Source organism: Carettochelys insculpta, chromosome 1 (genome assembly GCF_033958435.1).
Source record: "Carettochelys insculpta isolate YL-2023 chromosome 1, ASM3395843v1, whole genome shotgun sequence".
In the NCBI taxonomy this organism is placed as follows: domain Eukaryota; kingdom Metazoa; phylum Chordata; order Testudines; family Carettochelyidae; genus Carettochelys; species Carettochelys insculpta.
The window spans coordinates 145,746,008-145,768,961 of NC_134137.1; the positions used below are offsets into that span (position 1 = coordinate 145,746,008).

General features: G+C 42.7%; 1 protein-coding gene across 3 annotated transcripts in view; it reads right to left on the minus strand.

Moving 5' to 3' along the window:
* Window positions 1-22,954, minus strand: part of ARHGAP6 (Rho GTPase activating protein 6) — a 479,646-nt gene that overhangs the window by 28,990 nt on the left and 427,702 nt on the right. For all 3 annotated transcript variants that reach the window (XM_074992808.1, XM_074992819.1, XM_074992830.1), the window contains exons 5-8: window positions 11,051-11,246; window positions 9,247-9,302; window positions 3,887-4,037; window positions 1,408-1,556 (exon numbers count right to left, since the gene is read on the minus strand). In XM_074992808.1, the coding sequence (XP_074848909.1) occupies window positions 1,408-1,556; window positions 3,887-4,037; window positions 9,247-9,302; window positions 11,051-11,246 (552 nt within the window). The remainder of the gene's footprint in view (window positions 1-1,407; window positions 1,557-3,886; window positions 4,038-9,246; window positions 9,303-11,050; window positions 11,247-22,954) is intronic.

The following is a 22,954-nucleotide window of genomic DNA, read 5'->3' on the forward strand; positions in this document are numbered from 1 at the left end:
GTATTACTAAGGGGAATTCAGACCTTTACCGCAGTTACAGTACCAGTTCTCTTAAGCAGCTCTAGGCTTTAGCCCTGCAATTAATTTCACAAGGGAGGACTTCTACACCAACACAGAACTCAGGGCAGGGTCAGGAACTAAGTACTATAGCTCTACACTATTCTCAGCCCGATCTGTATTATTACAATTCAATGCTCTCCATTACTTGGGGCCTACTTAAAACACAGACAAATTACACAATATTAGCAGGTTGGTCACTGCATAAATAGCAAATTTCATGGGTGTTTTGCAAAATGTGGTACACATATCGTCAACGTTTGCTGTTATGCCATGACCAACCCATGACAAATGTGAGATTTTTTTGGCAGCTTTTCTTAAGCTATGGACCCACACCCCCAAACGGGTCGCAGTCCTACTAGGAGGCTGCAGTACTGCCACCCTTACTTCTGAGCTGCTGCTGGTGGCGGGGCTGCTTTCCCAGTTGGGTGCCCACGCAGCAGCAGTTGCTCTCTGCTCTGCCTTCAGAGCTGGGTATCAGGACACCACATTTCATGGATATGAACAGATTGCATGGTCCGAGACACAATTTCCATGGCCATGAATTTGACAGGCCTCTATTTATTTTGTCTGTACTTTTCCACCAACTGCCAATTAAGCTTGCGAACAGCAGCATCTTGTATAGGATTTTCAAAAATGCCTACATGGAATAGTACTACAGACATTCAGTGGGATTTGTCCTCCTAACCATTTAAATAGTCACAAAAATTCTGTCAGGGACATCCAAATATCTGACTTTTGCAGGATGCATTCTTAGACACCTATCCCTCCTCATCATTGTATGAGGACCCTATGTACCTTGCTTAGGTTTTGGAGATTGCAATGCTGTTCTATGATTTTTCTGGGTGCTGTGATACTCAGCATTGCAACATTTAAACCACTTCATGGATGTCACTCATCATCCCTATTTTATATATGGTAAACAAGTTGCAGAGGGGGTGAACTGAATTGTCCAGTATCACTCTCTGCAAGTCAGGTGCAGAAGGAATATAAAGCACGTCCTTTGACTCATAGTCTTGTATTCCATACAATATAATAGGATGCAAATAAACTAGTTAAAAACTAGCCTGGATTGAATTCGTTATTTCTTAACAGTGAAATCTACTATTTGTTGTGAACCTCCCACAGGAAGTGGTGGATGCTTCATTGATTGAATCATTTCAAAACTATGACACATAACAGTCTCAGGAATATGCTGTAGTAAATAAACAGATGCTGAGAGTGGGAACAAAATTAAGTTTATTCCATCTTAAATGCTTTTGATTCTAGGGTCTCTGTTTCTCACCTTTATAAATATGCCATTAGACAGGGAGTAATGGAAGCAAAAGAACATGAATGATATGAATCTACCTCTTGGCCATCTTTGTCTGTGCTGTCTTCTGCATGGCCAGCCACCGTAGAGAGAAACTGTAGGAGTCTGTGTAGAGTGTCGCAGTTACAGGGAGGTAGAAGATAAATAAGAAGCTGTAAGGTGCTTAGTTGTTCATCTGGCTCTAATACTAAGAGGGAAAAAGAAAAATCTAAGAAAAAACACTGGAACTAGCCCAAAGGAAATGAACATACGCTCAGCAGTGCTCCAGCTAAAAGAATACAATTTTTAAGGTGTTTACTGACCATGTTTCCCATACTTTTTCCAACATGGCTTGATACAACTTTAAACATGTATCAAAAAATATTTTTGTTATATTCTGTGATCTTGTGAAAGCCAGTGCTAAAGCTATAGGATTATGAATGTCAGCTAGTTCCGATTTGAACTCTACTTAAGTTATGGGAAACAAAAAGAGGGTTTTGTTGAACGTGCTTTACAGTCACCTTATATTTTTATACTGTGTATTGGTAGCTGCATATACTGGTATGCAGGAGAATTTTGAAGTATCCTATTAGTATATATGCTTCAACCATTTTATTTTTTCTTAAAATTTTCTTTCCTAGAGTGTGACTGGAAAACTGAAAAGAAGCAAGAGAGAGTACAGAAACAGGGCTTTGTTTGTAGCCAGATTATACTTCTAAATGCAATGTTTGTCAACAGTAAGAGATGAGTCTTAAGCAGGATCTCAAATCCGAAATCGACAGATGAATTTGAGCACACACATGAGTTTGCAGTTTCAACATCTTTTTTAATAGAGGCTAAATTTAAACACTTTGAAATCTGACAGAGATTGAATTCAGATTTGCAGCTTAAGACCTCCAGAGGCAGGAATATTTTGAACCACGGTTGTGAAGCCCAGGAACTGTCATGAAGTTTGAATCTGACTAGAAGTTTTGGATTTTGGGTTTCAGCCTGTGTGATTGGGTGGTGTCCATTGGTTGGTTCACCCCATCATGTGACTTGGCTGTTTAAGGTTTGAAATGTCCTTACTATAAAAGGGCCTAGGGCTTGCTGTTAGAGAGGAAACAGTCCTGAGAATAAGTGGTACTTGGGATAAAATCTCAAGGAGCCTTGCAGAAACAGAAAGATAAGGCTCTCCTCTCACTCATCCAACTGGGAATGAGTAGAAAAGCTACCTTCTCCCTCATAGCAGGAGAAGGCTGCCAAATTCTGACTCTGGAGGATTAGATAGAGCCATCTGAGGGAGAACCTGGCTAAGGTCATACTGCAGGTTTAACTACCACCTGCTCTAGAAGCACAGATGAGGATTTCTCGCTTAATGAGACAGTGGATAACTAAGTGCCTGAATTACCCAGTTCCAGGAAGGCTGAGGTTCCAGCCTTACAGAGAAACAGTGACTTTTGAAGTAAAGGCTGCTCCAAGAAGACTGGGGACTCCTGGCTTAAGGAGAAGCAGGACAGCCACTTGTATTACCTAAGCTCCAAGGTATAAATCCAGAGGCCCAGCACCATGGAAGAGGAACAAAGAACTGTGAGCTGAGGAGGGTTGAAAGACTTTTTGTATGTGATAATGTGGGACTCCTGGTGAAGTGACTCTTTATTTGAGGACTCTGAGTCCTGCAGGAGGGGGCTGAAATTTCAAGTGTGCAGGCCAGAGGCTAGACAATGAAAGACTGAGATAGAGTTGACCATCAGGAGGAGACAACCAAGGGGAAGACTAGCAATCAGGCATCCAAAGGAGGGCACTGGACAGTGATTTGCTTTTGGACCCATTGGATTCATTCTTGGCTAAGATTCCATGACAGTTTTGGTCAATTCCAATCAATAGCTGAAAAAGTTAAAAACCACTGTATAATGACTAAAAGACAAAAATTCATCCAATCCAATGGAAGGCAAGATAAAAGAAACATTTATTTGGTCTGGTTATTTATTTATTTTAAGATGGGGGCCGTATGAAACTGGTCAGAGGTTTGGAATTCTAGAAATAATCCAGGTATTACTGGATTAGTGGGCAAAGTGAGGTAACAAAATGGTAACATGTCCATGACCTATGTGGCATGATCACATGGCTCTGTCATTTACCTCATTGCTACATTAAACTCCAATCCAAAATTTGGAACTAACGAGGTAAGATCTTCCAGCTGAACAAATCCCATTGATTTTAATATGACACTGCATAAAAGCATAGCAATCTGCTTTCGCAAATCCAATAACAGAAGCAGGGCTTACTATATTACATGGATGGATATCATCACCATATATATGGGGTATGTATGCACACGCAAAGACAGAATGATCAGAATTTTTTCCCATGTTGTACCTATATAGCACCAAAACCAAGCAAATACTTTTGCAACATATGAGAAACTTCATAAATATCTGTCATGAACCAGAAGTAGAGGGGGTATGGCTTGTAAATAAAAGTTTATGGGTGACCTTGTGTAGCCTGAAGAGCTGAACTTGTAGAAAAATGCTAAGAAAAAGAGGTTGCAAAGCTCACAGAGAGTGTTGATGAAGGCGGTATAAAGTTCTTTGGTGAGAAGTGGATCTGGCATGTCTCGTAGAAATTCCTTCAGTAAAGCAGCAACATCATGGATGCTGTGTTCTTCTTCCAGCACAACATCTACCCCACGGTCAAACTCCTCCCGTAACTGGAAAAAAGAATAGACACACCACAGCATCCTCATTACTGTAGTACATTACCTAAGAAAACATTTTTAAAATATGGATTTATCAGCAGTAACATTTCATATTTGCTGTTTGTCGGAACGGCAGGCTGGCAACACATATTTCTTTGCTGACTACTTCCATTATTATACAGAATCCCTTTTATGTGCCAAGTACATTTATAAGGATGATGGCAGGGCATTTTCTATTTCAATTAATTTATGACATTCCTTTATCAAAAACAGTGTGGAATTGTATTTAATTCTCATGAAAGGAACTGTTGGAACCAGTTATAATAACGATATGCACTATACATGGTTTTCCCATACAATCTTCCTTCATTATTCTTACAATTCAGCTCCAGTGTTCTTCCGGAGAAGAGAGAGACTATAAGTCATGCTGCAGCATGTAGAGATTTTCGTAAGAGGAATAAATCACTAAAAAGAGGCCAACCGTCAAATTTCTCTTGTAACCTGAGACTGCACTGGAATTGAGCAAGACACAACAAGTTTGCAAACATGTAGTGGTGTCTTGCCCTGATACTTCCTGCTCCTCCTAACCATTTATATATCTGCACAGATTAACTACCATTAAAAAGTGAACAAACAGAAATGACCTCATCATAGCACGTAATGACATCTAATTACTATTGCTGTTTCTAGCCAAAATCACAGTCAAGAACACCAAGAAATGAGCAAGTTCAGCATTGTTGGCAGCAACAGACTTACCGAAGGGGACATGGTGAGTCTACGTCACTAGTCCCATCTCCTATTTATACACTGCCAATTTTGCATAGGGAGCACACACTGAATGCTGTAAATGTTTGTCACAGTCCCTTTTCCATGTGTGTACCACTGCAGCACCCACAGAAGTCTTCTTCAACCTGATCATTCCTTCTGCTAGTCTTGTATCAAAGCTGAAATAGTGATGTGCGAAAATCTGTTTTCTAGGAGTACAATACTTCAAATTTTTGGTATGCGGGGGTGTTCAAAATGTTTAAATCATCCCAGTGACTAATTATTGGTAAAAGTGCCTCAGAAGAAGAAATGAGAGTCTCAACCCGATTTACTGGTAGTGGGATTGAGGGGTATACCGGCAAATCGCCCTCAACATATATGCTCACATTGATCTTAGTCCTGATCAATGAGAAAACACGTAATTGTAGGTGATTGTGGGAAACCTTTTCTAAAGGAAACTTGGTCCAAAAGCTGACACCTTAGGAATGTTTAAGACCCTGGTGTAAAACTTGGGTCTCCTCTTCACTGTGAGCCACTGTGATTCCACAACTAAGCATGAAGCTTAGATTGGCCAATCTGGTCTTAATCTGTTATTATAGCTCCCTGCCTACAACACCTCGCTTCGACGGTGCTATTCTTCCAGCTGAAGACTTCAGGATACTCCATTCACAACACAGCACTAGTCCACAACTTGAATGGCAGCAGGTCCACAATTGGGAGAGGACAGGGGGACAACTGCATAGTGGCCCAGCGTTTCAAAGGGGCCCAGAGCTCCTCACCACCACCGCTACCGCAGTGGCTGTGACTGGTAGCTCTTGGCCCCTTTGAAACACTGCAGGAGCATCCCTCTGTCACGCCTCATGTTTTCTGAGGGCTGGGAGGCGGACCTGCACTGTGCCCCAGGAGGTTCTAAAGGCTGCTTTTGGCCCAGCCTCATACACCCTGTCCCTGGGTCCATGGTGGCCATTGGCTTCGATGAGTGGTAGCATTATCAAGGTGCATAAGTAGAGCTCAGAGAACGTGATTTTTTTTTGTTTTTCTTTAATGGTCAAATAAAAAAAGCAAAGTGAACTTGCTCTGGTTTATTTGAACTGACATTTTCAAACAAAATACTGAATTTAAATGATATTTTCTGACCAAATACCATGGTGGGGCAAAGTATAACTGTTACTTCTAATAACAATACTTAGCTCTTATATAATGCTTATGATCTATAGATCACACAAAATCACCAGGATGGCCTCCAAAGGGATGTTCTAATTATAGAACCCACCAGATATACGTTATCCGTGGAATTATTTTGGTTTCAGATACACCGCAAGCAGTGTAAAAAGGCAATATCTTTCCATTTCTCATCAATTGATCTCTCAGACATATTGCTTTTTACAGTGTTTTCATCAGACTAGGAAGCATATTTGTCAGCATTAAACAATGGTTACAGAAGATGTGTAAGAGATGACAAGTAAACTGGTTTATGTATTTGCAGTTGCTCTAAAGCTTCCTTCTCAGCTCAACCCAAACAAATCCACTGTAACACACACTGCTTTGTTCTTTCCAAAGAAATTCACCTGAACAGAAAACTCTCACTTCAGAAAACCTCTGTCCATTTTGTATGCTGGAAAGCCTGCAAACAGCTGGAGCTGAAAAGCGTCTTGCAAATCCTTCTTTGGTACAGAAAATGGACAGAACTTTAACTCAATCCAGACCCTACATTTCCTCCACTGTTTTTTCACGATGACAGGATTTAATATTGTTACTGCAAAAGGTCAAGACACTTCCATGTTGTTTGATTGAATTGAGTTGATTTAATTAAATAAATTAATTTAATTCAATAGAAAATATCAAACTATTTTGCCTAGCTAAGTTTTTGAAAACGCAGTAAAAGCAAAAACAGGTAGTGAATGACTTTCATAGTGGAGATTATCTTATTGCTACATTAACGATAACATAGCCTCCGTTTCATTGTAGGGCATGGTAAGAGTGTAGGTTTGCAGTTGCCTTTACTTCAGCAATAGTATTTTGGAAGCAATATTTTGCAGTTAAAGTCTGCAGTTCAAATGATAACTTATTATTCTATGATTTTGCTAATTTATTGGGTGATTTGTAAGCTGTCTTTTTAGAATAAAAACATATATATAGAGAGAGAGAGAGCTCACTAAGGCTGGGTCTACACGTGCCCCTTCCTTTTGAAAGGGGCATGTTAATGAGCGGGTTCAAAAGATGCTAATGAGGTGCTGCAATGACTATGCAGCGCCTCATTAGCATAATGGCCACCGCAGTGATTCTAAAGTGCGGCTTTTTGAATCGTGCGCCGCCTGTGGAGACAGGACCTTCCGAAAGCACACACCCCCCAGTTTTTGAAAGCCCTTCTTCCTATCTGGTGATCAGAAGAAGAGCTTTCGAAAACTGGAGGGGTCTTTTCGGAATGTCCCGTCTCCACGGGCAGCGCACAATTCGAAAAGCCACTCTTTTGAATCACTGTGGCCGCCATTATGCTAATGAGGCACTGCATATTCATTGCAGCACCTCATTAGCATCTTTTGAACTTTTTTATTAACATGGCCCTTTCAAAAGGAAGGGGCACATGTAGACACAGGGTAAGTGGTCAGAACATGCATACAGCTGATAGGAATAAGGGGATTTCAAAGTTCCCGGGGTCCTTTCGAAAAGGATCCCCATCTGGACAAGCCGCACGGCAGTGAATAGGGGCAATTTTGAAGAGCCACAGCTGGCAGCATGCTAATGAGGTGCTGAATATGCATTTCAGTGCCTCATTAGTAATCTTCAAAATGGCCATTTGCATGGCCATTTTGAAGATTTGGGCTAGTGTAGACACAGCCTAAGGGATATTGAATCCTACTTTGCAAGATACCAAGAGCAGAGCTATATTACCCATCTACTTTCACTTTCCAGAGGGCCAGCCCTGTGAAGTGATCCTCAGGTTTTCAGAATCTACCTCAACGAGCTCTGTGTTTTCATTTTTTTGTATCATATGCTTTACTGTGATACTTCCCCATACCTGTACTGCTCTTACCTCCAAACTTAGTATAACTAGCAGAAGTTACAAGGTTATTCTCTGTCACCCATTTTTAGTGTATGTGCGAGACTGGTAGGAGGGAGTATCAGAGTTAACTCCCAGCTTTGGCTTTAACACCATATCCTCGTGGTGCAGAATCTTTGCTTTCTCAATATTTGGCTGAGACTGGGACTTGGATGAGAGTGAATTGACTGAAATTAATCAGGGTAGAAGAGCTGATGCTTAGGAGAAGGAAGTTGGGGTTCCAAAAGGTTGATTCCTCCCTGTGCAATTTAACATCCTGCAACTTTTGTGCAAGGGATTTGCAGTTAAGGTTTACTCTGTGCTCTTCCAATTCTTTCTGGAATCTTAGAACTGGCAGCCTCCCCCTCCAGTCAATCCAGACATTTGTAAAACTTTCTTTCAAACCTAAACCTTGATACTGTCACCTATTCAAAGTTTGTGCTCTATATTGCTTCTTCAGGTGTCAGAGGATTGAGACTATGTTGAGATTGCTAACCTGTTGAGACCCTCATATGGATTTCACCATAGGTGAAAATAAGCAGCTAAAACTGAGCAGAGGGAGTAATGCTTATTTGACCATTTTTGAACTTGGAAAAAATCAGCTTTAGTTCAAGTTTTAAATTAAAATTCTTGGGTTTTTTGAGCTCTTCCTGATCAGAAGAGGATTGGAAACAGTCTGTTCAGAGCTGCCATAACTAATACCCAAATACCCTCCTCTGAAACACCCCCCACTCATGAATCTGATGAAGTGAGTCTTTCCCCATGAAAGCTTATGCTCCAAAATATCTGTTAGTCTATAAGGTGCCACAAAACGTCTTGTTTTTGAAAATACCATAGGTCACTTCCACAAAAAGCCCTACTTTCATCAGTTCTGGGAGGGTAAAAAATAATCACGTTCCTGGAAATTCTATAAGGCTATGTCTATGGCTATGTTGACAGTGATCTGTCAACAGACATTACTGTTGGAAGAGCTCTTCCAGCAACACTTCTGTCAGCAGATCATGTCCACAAACAAAAGTGGATCAAAAAATTGATCAGCTCCGTCAACAGAGTGTGGCCAGACTGCCCAGTCGCTGTCTTGAAAGAACAGCTGGCTGGAAGCTCAGCAAACAGAGCTGTGTGGTGAACCAGAAGCCCTGTCTGTTGACTGATGGCCTCCCAGAACATCTACGTGGCTTTTTTTGTTGACAGAAACTGTTGTCAAAGGCATTATTCCTTAACACCTTGAGGCAGAACACTGTTGGCAGAAGTGCCAAGTTTTGTTGACAGACTGTTGACAAAACGCATTTTGTGTGTAGATGCTCCACCAGTTTTGTTGTCAAACCCCCAATTTTGTTGGCAAAACTCTCTAGTGTAGAGGTAACTTAAGTATGTAGTCAAAACCAGTCAAGTTCATGTAACTAAATGTCTGCTCACCTGTCTCACTCTCTTTTTTGAGCTTCCAACTCTGAATATTCCCACTGTTTGAAGACCTGCAAGTACAGCATATTAGTAGAGTGTTTCATTGTTTAAAATTCTGTCAGAAGCTGCTCTGAAACATAAGAAATCTGAGCTATGTACATTAGTATCATCACAAAGAATAAAAGCATTGCTCTAAACAAGTGCTTACCCAGCAAACCTCAGGTGCCTTGGGACAGAAAGTTACACAATGTAGTCAAATATCTGGACTACCTGACCTGTAGAACTGCAGCTCAGGGCCACATTTTGTGTCATCTTTTCAGGAAATGTCAATGCTACATCAATGGACAGGTAGAAAGGTGGATGTTGTGATTGCACTTCTGCTTCAAGGGGTAGTACATCTACAAGCAGGGGTGGGCAATAATTTTTGATGGAACGGCCAACCACTCCAAGATGTTGGTAAGTGGTCAAGGGCCACACTTTTCCTATGTGGGAGGTGCAGAATCTGGGATGGAGGATGAGTGAAGAAAGGAGCTTGAGGCAGGGGACTGGGATATAGAATAGGATCTGAGAGGGAGTTTGGGTGAAGGAGGGGTTGTGACCTGGAGTGGGGGCTGGGGTGCAGAGTCTGGGAGGGGCTATGGGTGCAGGAGAGGATTCTGGCCTGGGGGAGGGATGTAGGAGGGTGGGCAAGGCCTGGGAGGAAGCTGGGATGTGGTGGGGTGGGTGCATTGGTAGGCCCTGGCTGGGAGGTGCTCTCCTAAGCTGTTCCCAGCCAGCAAAACTCTCAGGCAAGTTTCCCAGCCTGCCAGCAGCCCCATCCCACTCCATGTGGCTCTCTGTGTTGCACTGGAGTCTTTGCATGCTGCCTCCACCTCAGCAACACTTCTCAGTTCCTACTGGCTGAAAGCCAGCCACTGGGAACTGAGAGATTTTGCTGGAGATGGGGGGGGCAGGGCATGAAGCCTCTCTCCTCCCCCAGCAGCACACAGAAAGCCACAGGGAGCAGATGGCCACTTTGCAGGGGCAGACTGAATTAAAAAGGTTGGTGGGCCATATCTGGTTTGCAGGCCACATCTTGCCCACCCCTGTTCATTTCTCCTGTGACAAACACGGGAAGTGTCCATAGCTGAGCCACTGGGTGAGGACGCCAGGGGCAAGCCTTAGGACACTATTGCTAGTGTTGGGTTTTAGGATTCCCCCAGTTTTGTGTGTGCCTCTGAAAAGAAGAGGGAAGGGTTCCCCGCGGAGGCAGAGGCAGGGGCAGGAGCACATTTAGGCTGCGCTAGAACTGTGAAGAACTTGAGCTGGCAGGTGGACACAGAGAAGACTGGTTAGGGAAGAGGTTTTCATCAAAAGGGGAAATGAGAAGAACGTTTATTTGTACTACTGGCAGGTTAATTTTTTGTTATTAGTCTGGTTACTTGGACCGTAAGCACAATGAGCAGAATCCTGTAGGAGCTACCAAAATAGAAATAATTAAAAATATTTGCTGCTGTATGAATATTTATGAGATAGTCACTCACATGTTAGCAACACTAACAATCAAAGAACTTGACAAAACGTCTTACTTTACAATCAGGTTGTCCTTGCGTGCTAAGACTTTGAGGTCAAAATAACAGTAGGTCAATTGCCTGGGTAACTAATATTATTATAATGAAGTGGGGTAAAATATACTATAAATGGGTTAAAATGTGTATCACAATCAACCTCATAAGGACACATTTTTGTATACTTTTCTGAATATATGATGTTTATCCACATGCACGATTCCTACTATAAATTGAATCTTTCTACCTAAAGGAAAAGGAAATACACTTACCATGTTTTTCTAAATGCTGGCAGCAGCTATCTACAAGCCGGGGAACCTGTCTATAAATAGGGTTCAGACTAAGTTTCTTATCTCTTGCCTTTTCTTTCTTGCTTTGAGCTTCTGCTGGCAAAGAGAGTTGTAGAGCTTCTAGCAGTCGGGACTGATTGTCATCAAGATCTGTAATGGAGTCTACAGACATTGCACCCTGTAAAGTACGTATACATGTCCAATTAGCAAAAACTGAATCAACTAAACAAATCCCTTCATCCAAGAGCATAACTAATGAAGTCTTTTGACTGTTGGTCTTCTACATTAAACATTAAAAAGTGCCCCTGATTCTCTCCTTCATAACTCTGTTTTACACCAGTGGAGTTGTACCTGTATAAAATTGCTGTTCTGAAATGGAGAATCAGGTCCACCGTGTAAAAGAAGCCCAGTTCACTATTATTCTGCACTTCACCACCTATACCAATGCAATGGGTTTACAACAGTACAGTAGTCCCTCGAATTATGCGAGGGTTGTGTTCCCACACACCCTTGCATATCTCGAATTTTGCATAAGTTGGGGGTGGCTTTTTCCCCCAGTGTAACGCACGTTCTACAGCCGGGGAAGCGGCAGGAGCACCTGGAGCTCCTTTTGAAAGGTAAGTCCCGGGGTGGGGGTGAGGGGCAGTCGGGGATGGTTAAGCCTGGTGGGGGGTTGGGGGCCATGGGAGGGGGTAGAGGGCTTAAGCCTCGGGTGGGTTAGGGCTGTGCGGGAGGGGGGGAGTTGAGCCAGGGCCATGTGACCCTGCTGGTGGTTGAGCTGGAGCCATGTGTGTGTGTGTGGGGCGGGGTGAAAGCTAGAGCTGCACATGCGGCGGGGGGGTGGGGGGGTGGCGCCAGAGCTGTGCCCTTGGAGGGATGAGCCAGAGCCACATGGTGGGGTTGAACTGGGGCTGTGTGGGGAGTGTTAGAACTAGGGCTGTAAGGGGGGGTGGTGTTTGAATTGGGATGGGGGTGTTGAAGTAGGACTGCGCGGAGTAGGGGTTTAAACCAGGGCCCCATGGGGCTGAGGGATTGAGCTGGAGCTGGGAGAAATGGGATTTTGAGCTGCGCTTAACTCGCGTTAATGTGAGTTAAGTGCAACTCGAAACCGTGCATTTCGCGGGATTACTGTACAAATGTTTTACACCCATTGTGTGCTTATTTTTACTTGTGTAATTGCATAAGGAGCAGGAAAATTGGAAATCAGGACCAATGTGTGTGTTTGTGTTTGTATACAGTGTATGTTTAAACATATATTTATGTGCGTATGCTATAGTCACACTTTTAAATTTGGCCTACATGATTAGTTTTCCTACACCTTGTGTGAATTACTCTAGTGAAAATGAATGCAAAATATACTACACACACACACCATACTCATATGCCTCACATACAGAGTTTATGTGCATAGACAGCTCTACAGTACTCAGATAATTCAGCATGAACCAGCAATGTATGTTTACTTTTGAGTTGTAAGGATTAGGGAAATTAAGTCTTTCAATACACACAAACAGTAAACCCTCGATTTAATGGACCCCGATATAGCGGACTTCAGAAATAACTGATGCTGTCTGCCAGGTGGGGTGCAGGACCCCTCCTCTCCCAGCCCTGTGTGCATGGAGCATGTTGGCACCTGGCTACCACTGCCTGCAATAGTGCTGAGCAGCAGCCACTGGCAGTCTGCGGGTGGCTGTGCTCTACCTTTGCACAGGTGGCTCGAAGCTGAGACCTGCAGAGCTGAGAGCTTCTCTCCTGGTAATTGGGAGAGGGAGATGGAGGTCTGAGGGGAAGAATAGGGCAGGAGTGGGGAAGGGAAGTGGGGAGACAGAGGACAAGGGTGAGTGATGGGCTGGGAAGGTCAGTGCATCATCTTACAGTATAACCAGTCAGATATAATGGACTTTCAGCATTAACGGACACCCCTTCTCCCTATTAGTACATTAAATCAAGGGTTTACTGTACTGGAGTTAGAGGAAGGTACAACCTCCCACACACTGAAAAAGGCACAAGAGGTGAAACACTTCTAAAATTTGTCACCTAGAACTAGGGTCAGTTATTGCCAAATACACAAATGCTTAATCCAGGGTTGCTATAACCACATTGATCCCAGGGTATTAGAGAGACAAAATGGGTGAGGTAATAGGTTTACTGAAGGTTACTCCAACAAAAGATATGACCTTGCCCACCTTGTCTCTCTAATATTCCTATAGCATTATGTTCCATTGACTCATCCTGTTTTAATTCCTAGACAAACAACTTTTTGGTATACAGTTATTATAGACCACACAAATTAAAAAGATCAACTTTTATATTAAGTCCAATAACATGATGTTCCATTGTCATTCTATTGACATTACTTTCAGTCTGAACTGTTGCTTAATGAAAGTTAGTGCACTAATTTTCTTTTTTTTTATTTAGAAATTATTTTAAAAACCATGAAATAAAAATACCTACTATCAATTATTGTATTTCCTTCTAAAGAGGTAGTTAAAAGAAATTCAGTACATGTTATTGTATGGAACATAAGACATAGTAGAACTGAAATCCAAAACACATTGAACGTCTCTCATCTGGCACCCTCAGAAACTGACCAGTGCTGGATGAGAGAATTTGCCATACAGCAGGCGGTCAATTTTTTCTAGCAGTATTACAAACACTTCCACTGCTCACTGGACTCTTATAAGACATTTAGGGGTAAATAACAGTCCAGAACTCTGAGCCAGGACTGCTGATTGTAAACAAACTACCTGTGACCAAGGGAAATTTGACATACCCATCATAAGTGGTTGTCCGTCTAACTAAACTCATGCAGGATTATGGAGTTTGCTGGATGAGAGAGTTCTGGATTATAGAGATTCAACCTTTACTCTGCCAGAAACCCTGGTAACCTATTTAAATGCTAGAGCTTCTGCTGACAGAGTACCCAAATTCCACAACCTATGTTGGTGGAATAAGTAAGTCCATGGAATCTGAGCATTTCAGATGACAGAAGTTACAAATTCTGCTGGTGTAATTTAGAGATGTTAATGGTTAACCCGTAAGCCTCACCCTAAACAGATGAGTCTTCCTGGTTACACTTAAACAATAGGGGCTGGAGGAGCCCTGGACTGCAGTGGTCAAGGGTGCACAGCAGGGGGAGTTGTTCCAGGCTGATTTTGTTCAGCACCCATCCATGGTGGGCAGAGGGAGGCACTCCAATGTAGCTGGGCTGCAGCTGCACCCCTCCCAAGTTAATTAGTTAACCAGTTTAAAGTAAAGTTTAACCCATTAACTAAATCCACTGGGATCTGGCTGAATGTTAAAATCTTTCATTAATAACACGTCAAATAAGCAAATGACCTTATCAGAAATAGCCTGGCATAAAACAACCTCAAATTTGCTATCCCAATGTTTTTTTTTTTTGGTGATTCAATTTTACAAAACTAATTCCAAGACCTTTCATTTAGTCACCAACACCTCAATTTTCAGTTTCATTCTCTTAAAAATGCTCTGTCTGACTTCCCTCAGCTCCTCCCAAAGCATGAAATAAAATAAAGATGTATTTGCCACAGACCACAGATGTAAAACAGTACATGGAAATTATTTTTTGGAGGATTTTGGATATAGGGTGTGTAAAAATTGGGCTTACAAAAGAGAGCTTTTCTCAAATACTAACAACATAGGATGAGATTTTCCAAATCATCCAGATTTGCCTTAATTTTTCTCCTGTTGAAAAGCATAGTGGAATTCCCATGGACTGCAATGGGAGCTGACTTCACTTAACACTGAAAAACCCCATCCTCACAGTCACTCCCACAATACCACTTGACCCTGCCATCTGAGGAGAATGTTTACTCTCATTACACAACTTGAGTAATAGAAGAGATGGAACCGTGCTCCCACCATTTTATTGCATTTTGACAAAGACAACATTAACATAAGGCCAGAATTGCCCCGGCATACTCAAGTGAAAATCTACTGAAAGTAATGGTGTTTGCACCACCTAATGACAATAGGTCTTTTGGGTCACAGAAGTCTGTAGGATATCATTAGTAAGTTCCTACAATGAAAAAAAGCCATAAAGATGGTCACAGTAAGCCTCCTGATGGGCTGATGTCCATGTTCCATCACCACTATAGGCATTCATAGGTGCCGTTGTTAGGAGCATGAGCTGAGTGGCCAAGGATTGCCTTGCTCCTTTTACCTTCAATACACACATGACCATTTACTTTGACATATTTAATGGAAGAAAAAACTTTGGGACTCACAGTATGCACTGCCCAGGAAGTAAAGTGTAAGAGGCAGAATACTTAGAGTCTGTATTATGGAACAGAACACTTTCAATTGCTTTCTCTTTTCATCTGTGATGCTGCTAAAATATCTTCCAGGAGAAGGACTGGTGGATTTTATGATGCATTGGATACAGAGTATCCCAAAGTACAACAAGCAATAAGTAAATTCCAGCAGTACATAAAAATTACAGTAAACAGAACAGTAATTCAGTAGTATGTTATATGCAGCCATATGGAATATGTTTTAGTAAGAGAATGAATTACTGACTAGGAGATAAGAGCCATCAAAGAGTACTGTTAGATATTTAATTTTGACTTCGACAGCCACCAGGGATGAGCAGTTGAAACCTAGGTTTAATCTTTGATCGAAAAGATGTACCCTTATCAGTGGTAGATTCCTAGCAGTGTGTGTTTTTCACACCTCATTGGCATGAACAAGAGAGATGGTGGCAAGTATTTCAGCTTGCTAGGTGTTGTGGTTGAAATTTCAATACATGGTCATATTCAAGTAACATCATACGGTTCACTTAAATGGCCTTGTATCCATTAGCTCCTGTCATCTATCCAATCTACATGACTTCAACCACACAAATACCACAGCTGAAGTCAATGTATTGTGAAGTCTAAGGAAGTAAATGTGTGCTTGCGCAGGTGGACGGAAGTAAATGTGTGGTTGTGCAGGTGGTGTCGGAGAGAGGGATTTGGTTTCTTCGACCATGGGATTCTGTTTTGAGAGAAAGGATTGCTAGAAAGTGATGGAATCCACCTAACGAAGAGAGGAAAGAACATCTTTGCGGGCAGGCTTACAAACCTAGTTAGGAGGGCTTTAATCTAGGTTCGTCGGGGACAGCGACTTAAGCCCTGAGGTAAGTGGGGAAGGACGAAGGTACAACAAAGGAGGACTCCTTGTTCGAAAGGAGAAAACAGGCCAATCTGCTTATTATCTAAGGTGTTTGTACATGAATGCAAGAAGCCTGGGAAACAAATAAGAGGAACTATAGGCCCCGTAACAGTCAAAGAAGCATGAGGTGACTGGGATAACGGAGACTTAGCGGGATGACTCACATAACTGTAGCACTGTATTGGAAGAGTATAAACTGTTCAGGAAGGACAGGCGGGGGAGAAAAGGAGGAGGAGTTGTGATTTATGTGAGAGAGCAATATGGTTGTTCAGAGCTCCAGTCCATGGAAGGAGAAGAGACAGCTGAGTGCCTTTGGGTTAAGCTTACAAGTGGAAGCAACAGAGGTGATTGTAGTGTTTGGTGTCTGCTATAGGCCACAAGATCAGGTAGATGAGGTAGATGAGAATTTCTTCAGACAATTAACAGAAGCTTCCAAATCACAGGTACTGGTTCTCATGGGAGACTTTAATCACCCAGACATTTGTTGGGAGACCAATACGGCAGCACACAAACAATCCAGGAAGTTTTTAGAGAACATTGGGGATAACTTCCTGGTACAAGAGCTGAAGAAACTGACATGGGGCCATGCACAGCTTCACCTGCTGCTTACAAACAAGGAGGAACTAGTCAGAGAAATAGAAGTGGGTGGCAACCTGGGCTGCAGTGATCGTGAGAAAGTAGATTTCAGGATTCTGACAAAAGGAAGAAAGGTCAGCAGTAAAATACTGATCCTTGATTTCAGAAGAGCAGACTTTGACTCCCTGAGAGAAATAATGGTCAGGATCCCTTGGGAAATGATGATGAAGCAGAAAAAAGTTCAAGAGAACTGGCAGTATTTTAAAGAGGTCTTATAGAAGGCACAGTTGGTTTCATGCTCCAAGGATCAGTTCTAGGGCCAGTACTGTTCAACATCTTTATTAATGACCTGGATGAGGGGATAGATTAGCAAATTTGCAGATGCCACTAAGGTAGGGGATCAGGTAGATACATTGGAGTGTAGTGATAGGGTCCAGAGTGACCTAGACAAATCAGAGGAGTGGGCCAAAGGAAATTTGATGAGTTTCAACAAGGACAAGTGCAAAGTCCTGCAGTTGGGATGGAAGAATCCCAAGCACTGTTACAATTTGCTAAGTAGCAGTGCAGCAGAAAAGGAGCTGGGGATTACAGTGGATGAGAGGCTGGATATGAGTCAACAGTGTGCACTTTTAGCCTAGAAGGCTAATGGCATATTGAGGTTCATTAGGAGAAGCATTTCCAGCAGATCTAGAGAAGTTATTATTCCCCTCTACTCAGCTCTGGTGAGGCCTCATCTGGAGTACTGCATCCAGTTCTGCCCCCTCCCCCCCGGTATAGAAAGGATGTGGACGCACTGGAGAGGCTTCAGTGGAGGGCAATGAAAATGATTAGGGGTTTGAAGCACCTGACCTATGAGGAGAGGCTGAGAGATCTGGACTTATTTCATTTACAGAAGAGAAGACTGAGGGGCGATTTGATAGCGGCCTTCAACTTTCTGAAGAGGGGCTCAAAAGAAGATGGAGAGAGACTGTTCTCAATGGTGACACATGACAGAACAAGGAGCAGTGGTCTGAAGTTACAGAGGGAGAGGTGTAGGTTGGATATTAGGAAAAACTATTTCACCAGGAGGGTAGTGAAGAACTGGAATGTGTTACCAAGAGAGGTGGTGGAATCTCCATCCCTAGAGGTTTTTAAGTCCTGGCTTGACACAGTTATGGCTGGGATGAGTTATATAGGGTTGATCCTACTTTAGGTAGGGGGCTGGACTAGATGACTTCCTGAGCCCTTAAATCCTATGATTCTGTGATTCTATGTTACAAGGTACCCCCTTCTCTGGCTTGGGTCCCATGCCTTTCCCCTTGACTGTAGGGTTTAGGCTGTGTTCACCTCTGTTGCTCTGGCCAGTTGGTCAGTCTCTTTCCCTCCCCTAGTCACAGCCAGGACTGTCAGCCTTGCTGGGGGAGGGGAGCCCAGGCACTCTTCCCTCCTTGGCTGCCTTTACAAGCACTCCCTGGACTCAGCTGTTTTGCCTTCTCCTTATCTCCTTCTCAATTGCTCTCCAAACTCCTCCACATCCTTTTTCACACACCCCCCACCTCGCTTAAACTGCCAGCATTCAGATCAGCTGGCTCTTGTTAGTTGATTGCAATTGCTCTCACCTGCCTTGCAGCACTAGTGATTTCCCTATCTCAGGCTGCCAGCCTCAGGTGTACTTCCATGCCCCTCTGCCCCATCTTATTAGGGGATCATACAGACTTCTGGCTACTACCCCATGCTCCTTATCCATATGGACATTTATGACATGGAGCAGATCAAGAGTGACTACAGGGCTCTGGGAGTACAGGTGAAGAAGTATGGAGTGCAGGTAGTGCTGTCTTCAATCCTTCCTGTCAACAGTAGGGGCTGAGGCAGAGACAGGTGCAACCTGGAGGTAAATGTCTGGCTATGAAGATGGTGTCCTTGGAAGCATTTTGGCTTCCTCAACCATGGGATGCTTTTCCAGGAAGGACTGCTAAGCAGGGATGGGGGTTCACCTTTTGAGGAAGGGGAAGACCATTTTTGGATGCAGACTGGCTAACCGAGTGAGGAGGGCTTTAAACTAGGTTTGATGGGGCAGGTGACCAAAGTCCACAGATAAGAGAAAAACATAGAGACCTGGGAGTTGGGCCAGAAATGGGAGGGAACAAGGGCTATAAAAACAGAGAAAAAAGAGGGACTAGGCAGAACTAGAAGGCAAAATCAAATCAGTAGCTTAGATGCCTATAAACAAATGCAAGAAGTATGGGTAATAAGCAGGAAGAACTCCAAGTCCTAATAAATAAACACAACTATGACTTAGTTGGTATCACAGAGACTTGGTGGGAATAGTGGAACAGAAGGGTACAGCTTACTCAGGAAGGTTTGGTGGGGTAAACAGGGAGAAGATGTTGCCTTATATATTAAAAATGTACACACCTGGACTGCGGTGGAGATGGATGTTGGAGATGGAAGCATTGACAGTCTTTGGGTTAGGTTAAAAGGGGTAAAAACCAAGGGTGATGTTATGCTGGGTGGTCTACTACAGACCACCTATCCAAGCAGAAGAAGTGAATGAGGCTTTTTCTAATCGAATGACAACATCCAAAATGAAGGATTTGGTGGTAATGGAGGATTTTAACTATCCAGACATATGTTGAGAAACCAACACAGTGAGGCACAGACTAGACAATAAGTTCTTGGTCTGCAACTGAGAAAATTTTTTTATTTCAGAAGGAGGAAAAAGCTACTAGAGGAGAAGCTTCTGCAGACTTGATTTTACCAAATAGGGAGGGACTGGTTGAGAATTTGAAAGTGGACGGCAGCCTGGGAGAAAGTGACAATGAAATCATAGAGTTCATGATTCTAATGGATTTCAGGAAGGCAGATTTTGGTAAACTCAGAGAGCTTGTAGGTAAGGTCCCATGGGAACCAAGATTAAGAGGAAACACAACTGAAGAGAGCCATCAATTTTTCAAAGATGCATCATTAAGGGCCCAGAAGCAAGCTATTCCGCTGTGTACAAAAGATATAAAGTATAGCAAAATACCACCTTAGCTTAACCAGGAGATCTTGTGTGATCTGAAAAACAAAAAGGTCATATAGAAAGTGAAAACTAGGACAAATTACAAATGATGACTATAAGCAAACAATACGGGTAGTCAGAGGCAAGATTAGAAAGGCAAAGGCACAAAATGAGCTTAAACTAGCTAGAAACATTAAGGCTGTGTCTACACTAGCCAAAAACTTCGAAATGGCCATTTCGAAGTTTACTAATGAAGCACTGAAATACATATTCAGCGCCTCATTAGCATGCGGGCGGCCGCAGCAGTTCGAAATTGACGTGGCTCGCCGCCGCGCGGCTCTTCCAGACGGGGCTCCTTTTCGAAAGGACCCCGCCTACTTCAAAGTTCCCTTATTCCTATGAGCAGATAGGAATAAGGGAACTTCGAAAGAGCCGGGGTCCTTTCGAAAAGGAGCCCCATCTGGACGAGCCACGCGGCGGCGAGCCGCGTCAATTTCGAAGTGCCGCAGCTGCCCGCATGCTAATGAGGCGCTGAATATATATTTCAGGGCTTCATTAGTAAACTTCGAAATGGCCATTTGCATGGCAATTTCAAAGTTTTTGGCTAGTGTAGACGTAGCCAAAGGGTAACAAAATGACAGTCTATAAATATGTTAGAAGCAAAAGGAGGACCAGGGACAGGATAGACCCACTGCTCAGTGAGGAGGAAGAAACAATATCAGAAATTTGGAAATGGCAGAGGTGCTTAATGACTTCTTTGTTTCAGTCTTCACCAAGAAGTCTGATGAAGGAATGTCTATCATAGTGAATACTAGTGGGAAGGCAATAGGTTTAGAAGACAAAATAACAAAACAGCAAGTTAAATTACTTAGAAAAGTTATATCTGCAAGTCATCAGGGCTTGATGAAATGCATCCGAGAATACTCAGGGAGCTGATAGAGGAGGTATCTGAGCCTTTAGCTATCATCTTTGAAAGTCATGGAAGTCTAGGGAGATTCCAGAAGACTGGAAAAGGAAAAATATAGTGCCCATCTATAAAAATGGAAATAACAGCAACCCAAGGAATTACAGACCAGTCAGTTTAACTTCTGTGCCAGGAAAGATAATGGAGCAAGCAATTAAGGAATTCATCTGCAAACACTGGGAAGAAAATAAGGTGACAAGCAACAGCCAGCATGGATTTGTAAAGATCAGATCACGCCAAACCAATCTGATAGCTTCTTTGATAGGATAACAAGTTCTGTGGATAAGGGAGAAGCAGTGGATGTGGTATATCTAGACTTTAGTAAGTCATTTGATATGGTCTTGCAAGATCTTACCAATGAACTGGGCAAATAAAATTTAGATGGGGCTACTATAAAGTGGGAGCATAACTGGTGGGATGACTATTCCCAGAGGGTAGCTATTGATGGTTCACAATCATGCTGGAAGGGCATAACAAGTGGGGGTCCACAAGGGGATGTTTTGGGACCAGTTCTGTTCAATATCTTCACCGATGATTTAGATATCGGCATATAGAGTATGCTTAGTACATTTGCAGAAAATACCAAGCTGGGAGGGGTTGCAACTGCTTTGGAAGATGAGGTCATAATTCAAAATGATCTGGACAAACTGGAGAAATGGTCTGAGGTAAACAGGATGAAGTTAAATAAGGGCAAATGCAAAGTGCTCCACTTAGGAAGGAACAATCAATTTTACACATACAGAATGGGAAGTGGCTGTCTAGCACAGAGTACTTCACAAAGAGTCTATGGGTCATAGTGGACCACAAGCTAAATATGAGTCGACAGTGTGACACTGTTGAAAAAAAAAGCAGACATGATTCTGGGATGCATTAACGGGATTGCTGTGAGCAAGACAAAAGAAGTCATTCTTGTGCTCTGCTCTGTGCTGATTATGCCTCAATTGGAGCATTGTGTCCAGTTTTGGGTACCACATTTCAAGAGAGATGTGGAAAAATTGAAGAAGGTCCAGAGAAGAACAAGAATGATTTAAGGTCTAGAAAATATGAGTTATGAGGAAAGACTGAGCTTGTTTACTTCAGAAAACAGAAGACTGAGAGGGGACATGATAGCAGTTACAAGTACCTACAGAGTGTTAGAAGGAGAAGGAAGAAAATTGTTCCTCTAAGCCTCCGAAGATAGGACAAGGAGCAACGGGCTTAAAATGCAGCAAGGGAGGTTTAGGTTAGACATTAGGAAAAACTTCCTAACTGTCAGAGTGGTTAAACAGTGGAATAAATTGCCTAGGGAGGTTGTGGAATCTCCATCGCTGGAGATATTTAAGAGCCATTTAGACAGACATCTATCAGGGATGGTCTCGACGGTATTTGGTCCTGCCATGAGGGCAGGGGACTGGACTCGATGACATCTGGAGGTCTCTTCCAGTTCTAGTATTCTACGAATAATTTATATAATGGATTTTAGCTAAAACCTGCAAGTTTCCAAGTACATGTTTATGTTGCAGACATACTGTAGATTTAGTTAAGTGTTTTGCCTTTCTTGAGATTTGGTAGTTGTTTACCACTCCCCTGCTAAGGTCATCCCCAGATGCACATATTTACTCTTTTTTATTGAGCTCCTCTGGGAGCCCTAACATTTAGATTAGTCAGCAGAGCTTAAAGTATTTTTTGCATATATTTATCCCCATTTTTCTACAGAAAAAGGCAACGTAAACAGCATTTATGACAGTTTGATAGAATAACTGATGTTTTTAAAGAGCTCTAATTGCAACACTATCCACTTTATTGCAGTGTTGCACCAGTTCTGAACACAGCAGCATCTAGCTATAAAACACAAGGGATGAAACCCTGCAAATAAGAGGCTTATCAGATATCCAAATCATAAGCAGGAGTTGAGTCAGGTCCCAGCAGTCAAGTTCTCTGACAAGCTCATGGCCTGAGGAGCCAGGCTGGGCACTACATAGATGTGAGCAGTGAGGGATCTTCCTCTGCAGTCGTATTCTGCATGGCATGGTGACTGAAAAGACCTGTGCTGGCCCTAGAATCCTGCCCTGACCTCATTCCACAAACCTGACTTATTCTACTGCCTAGAGAGTCCTTTATAAGTGGCAGAGGTAGGAGCATGATTTGCCACCAAGGGCCTGATTTGGATCTCATACATGGTTTGTCCCATAGTTATTTTCACCAATTTATTTGA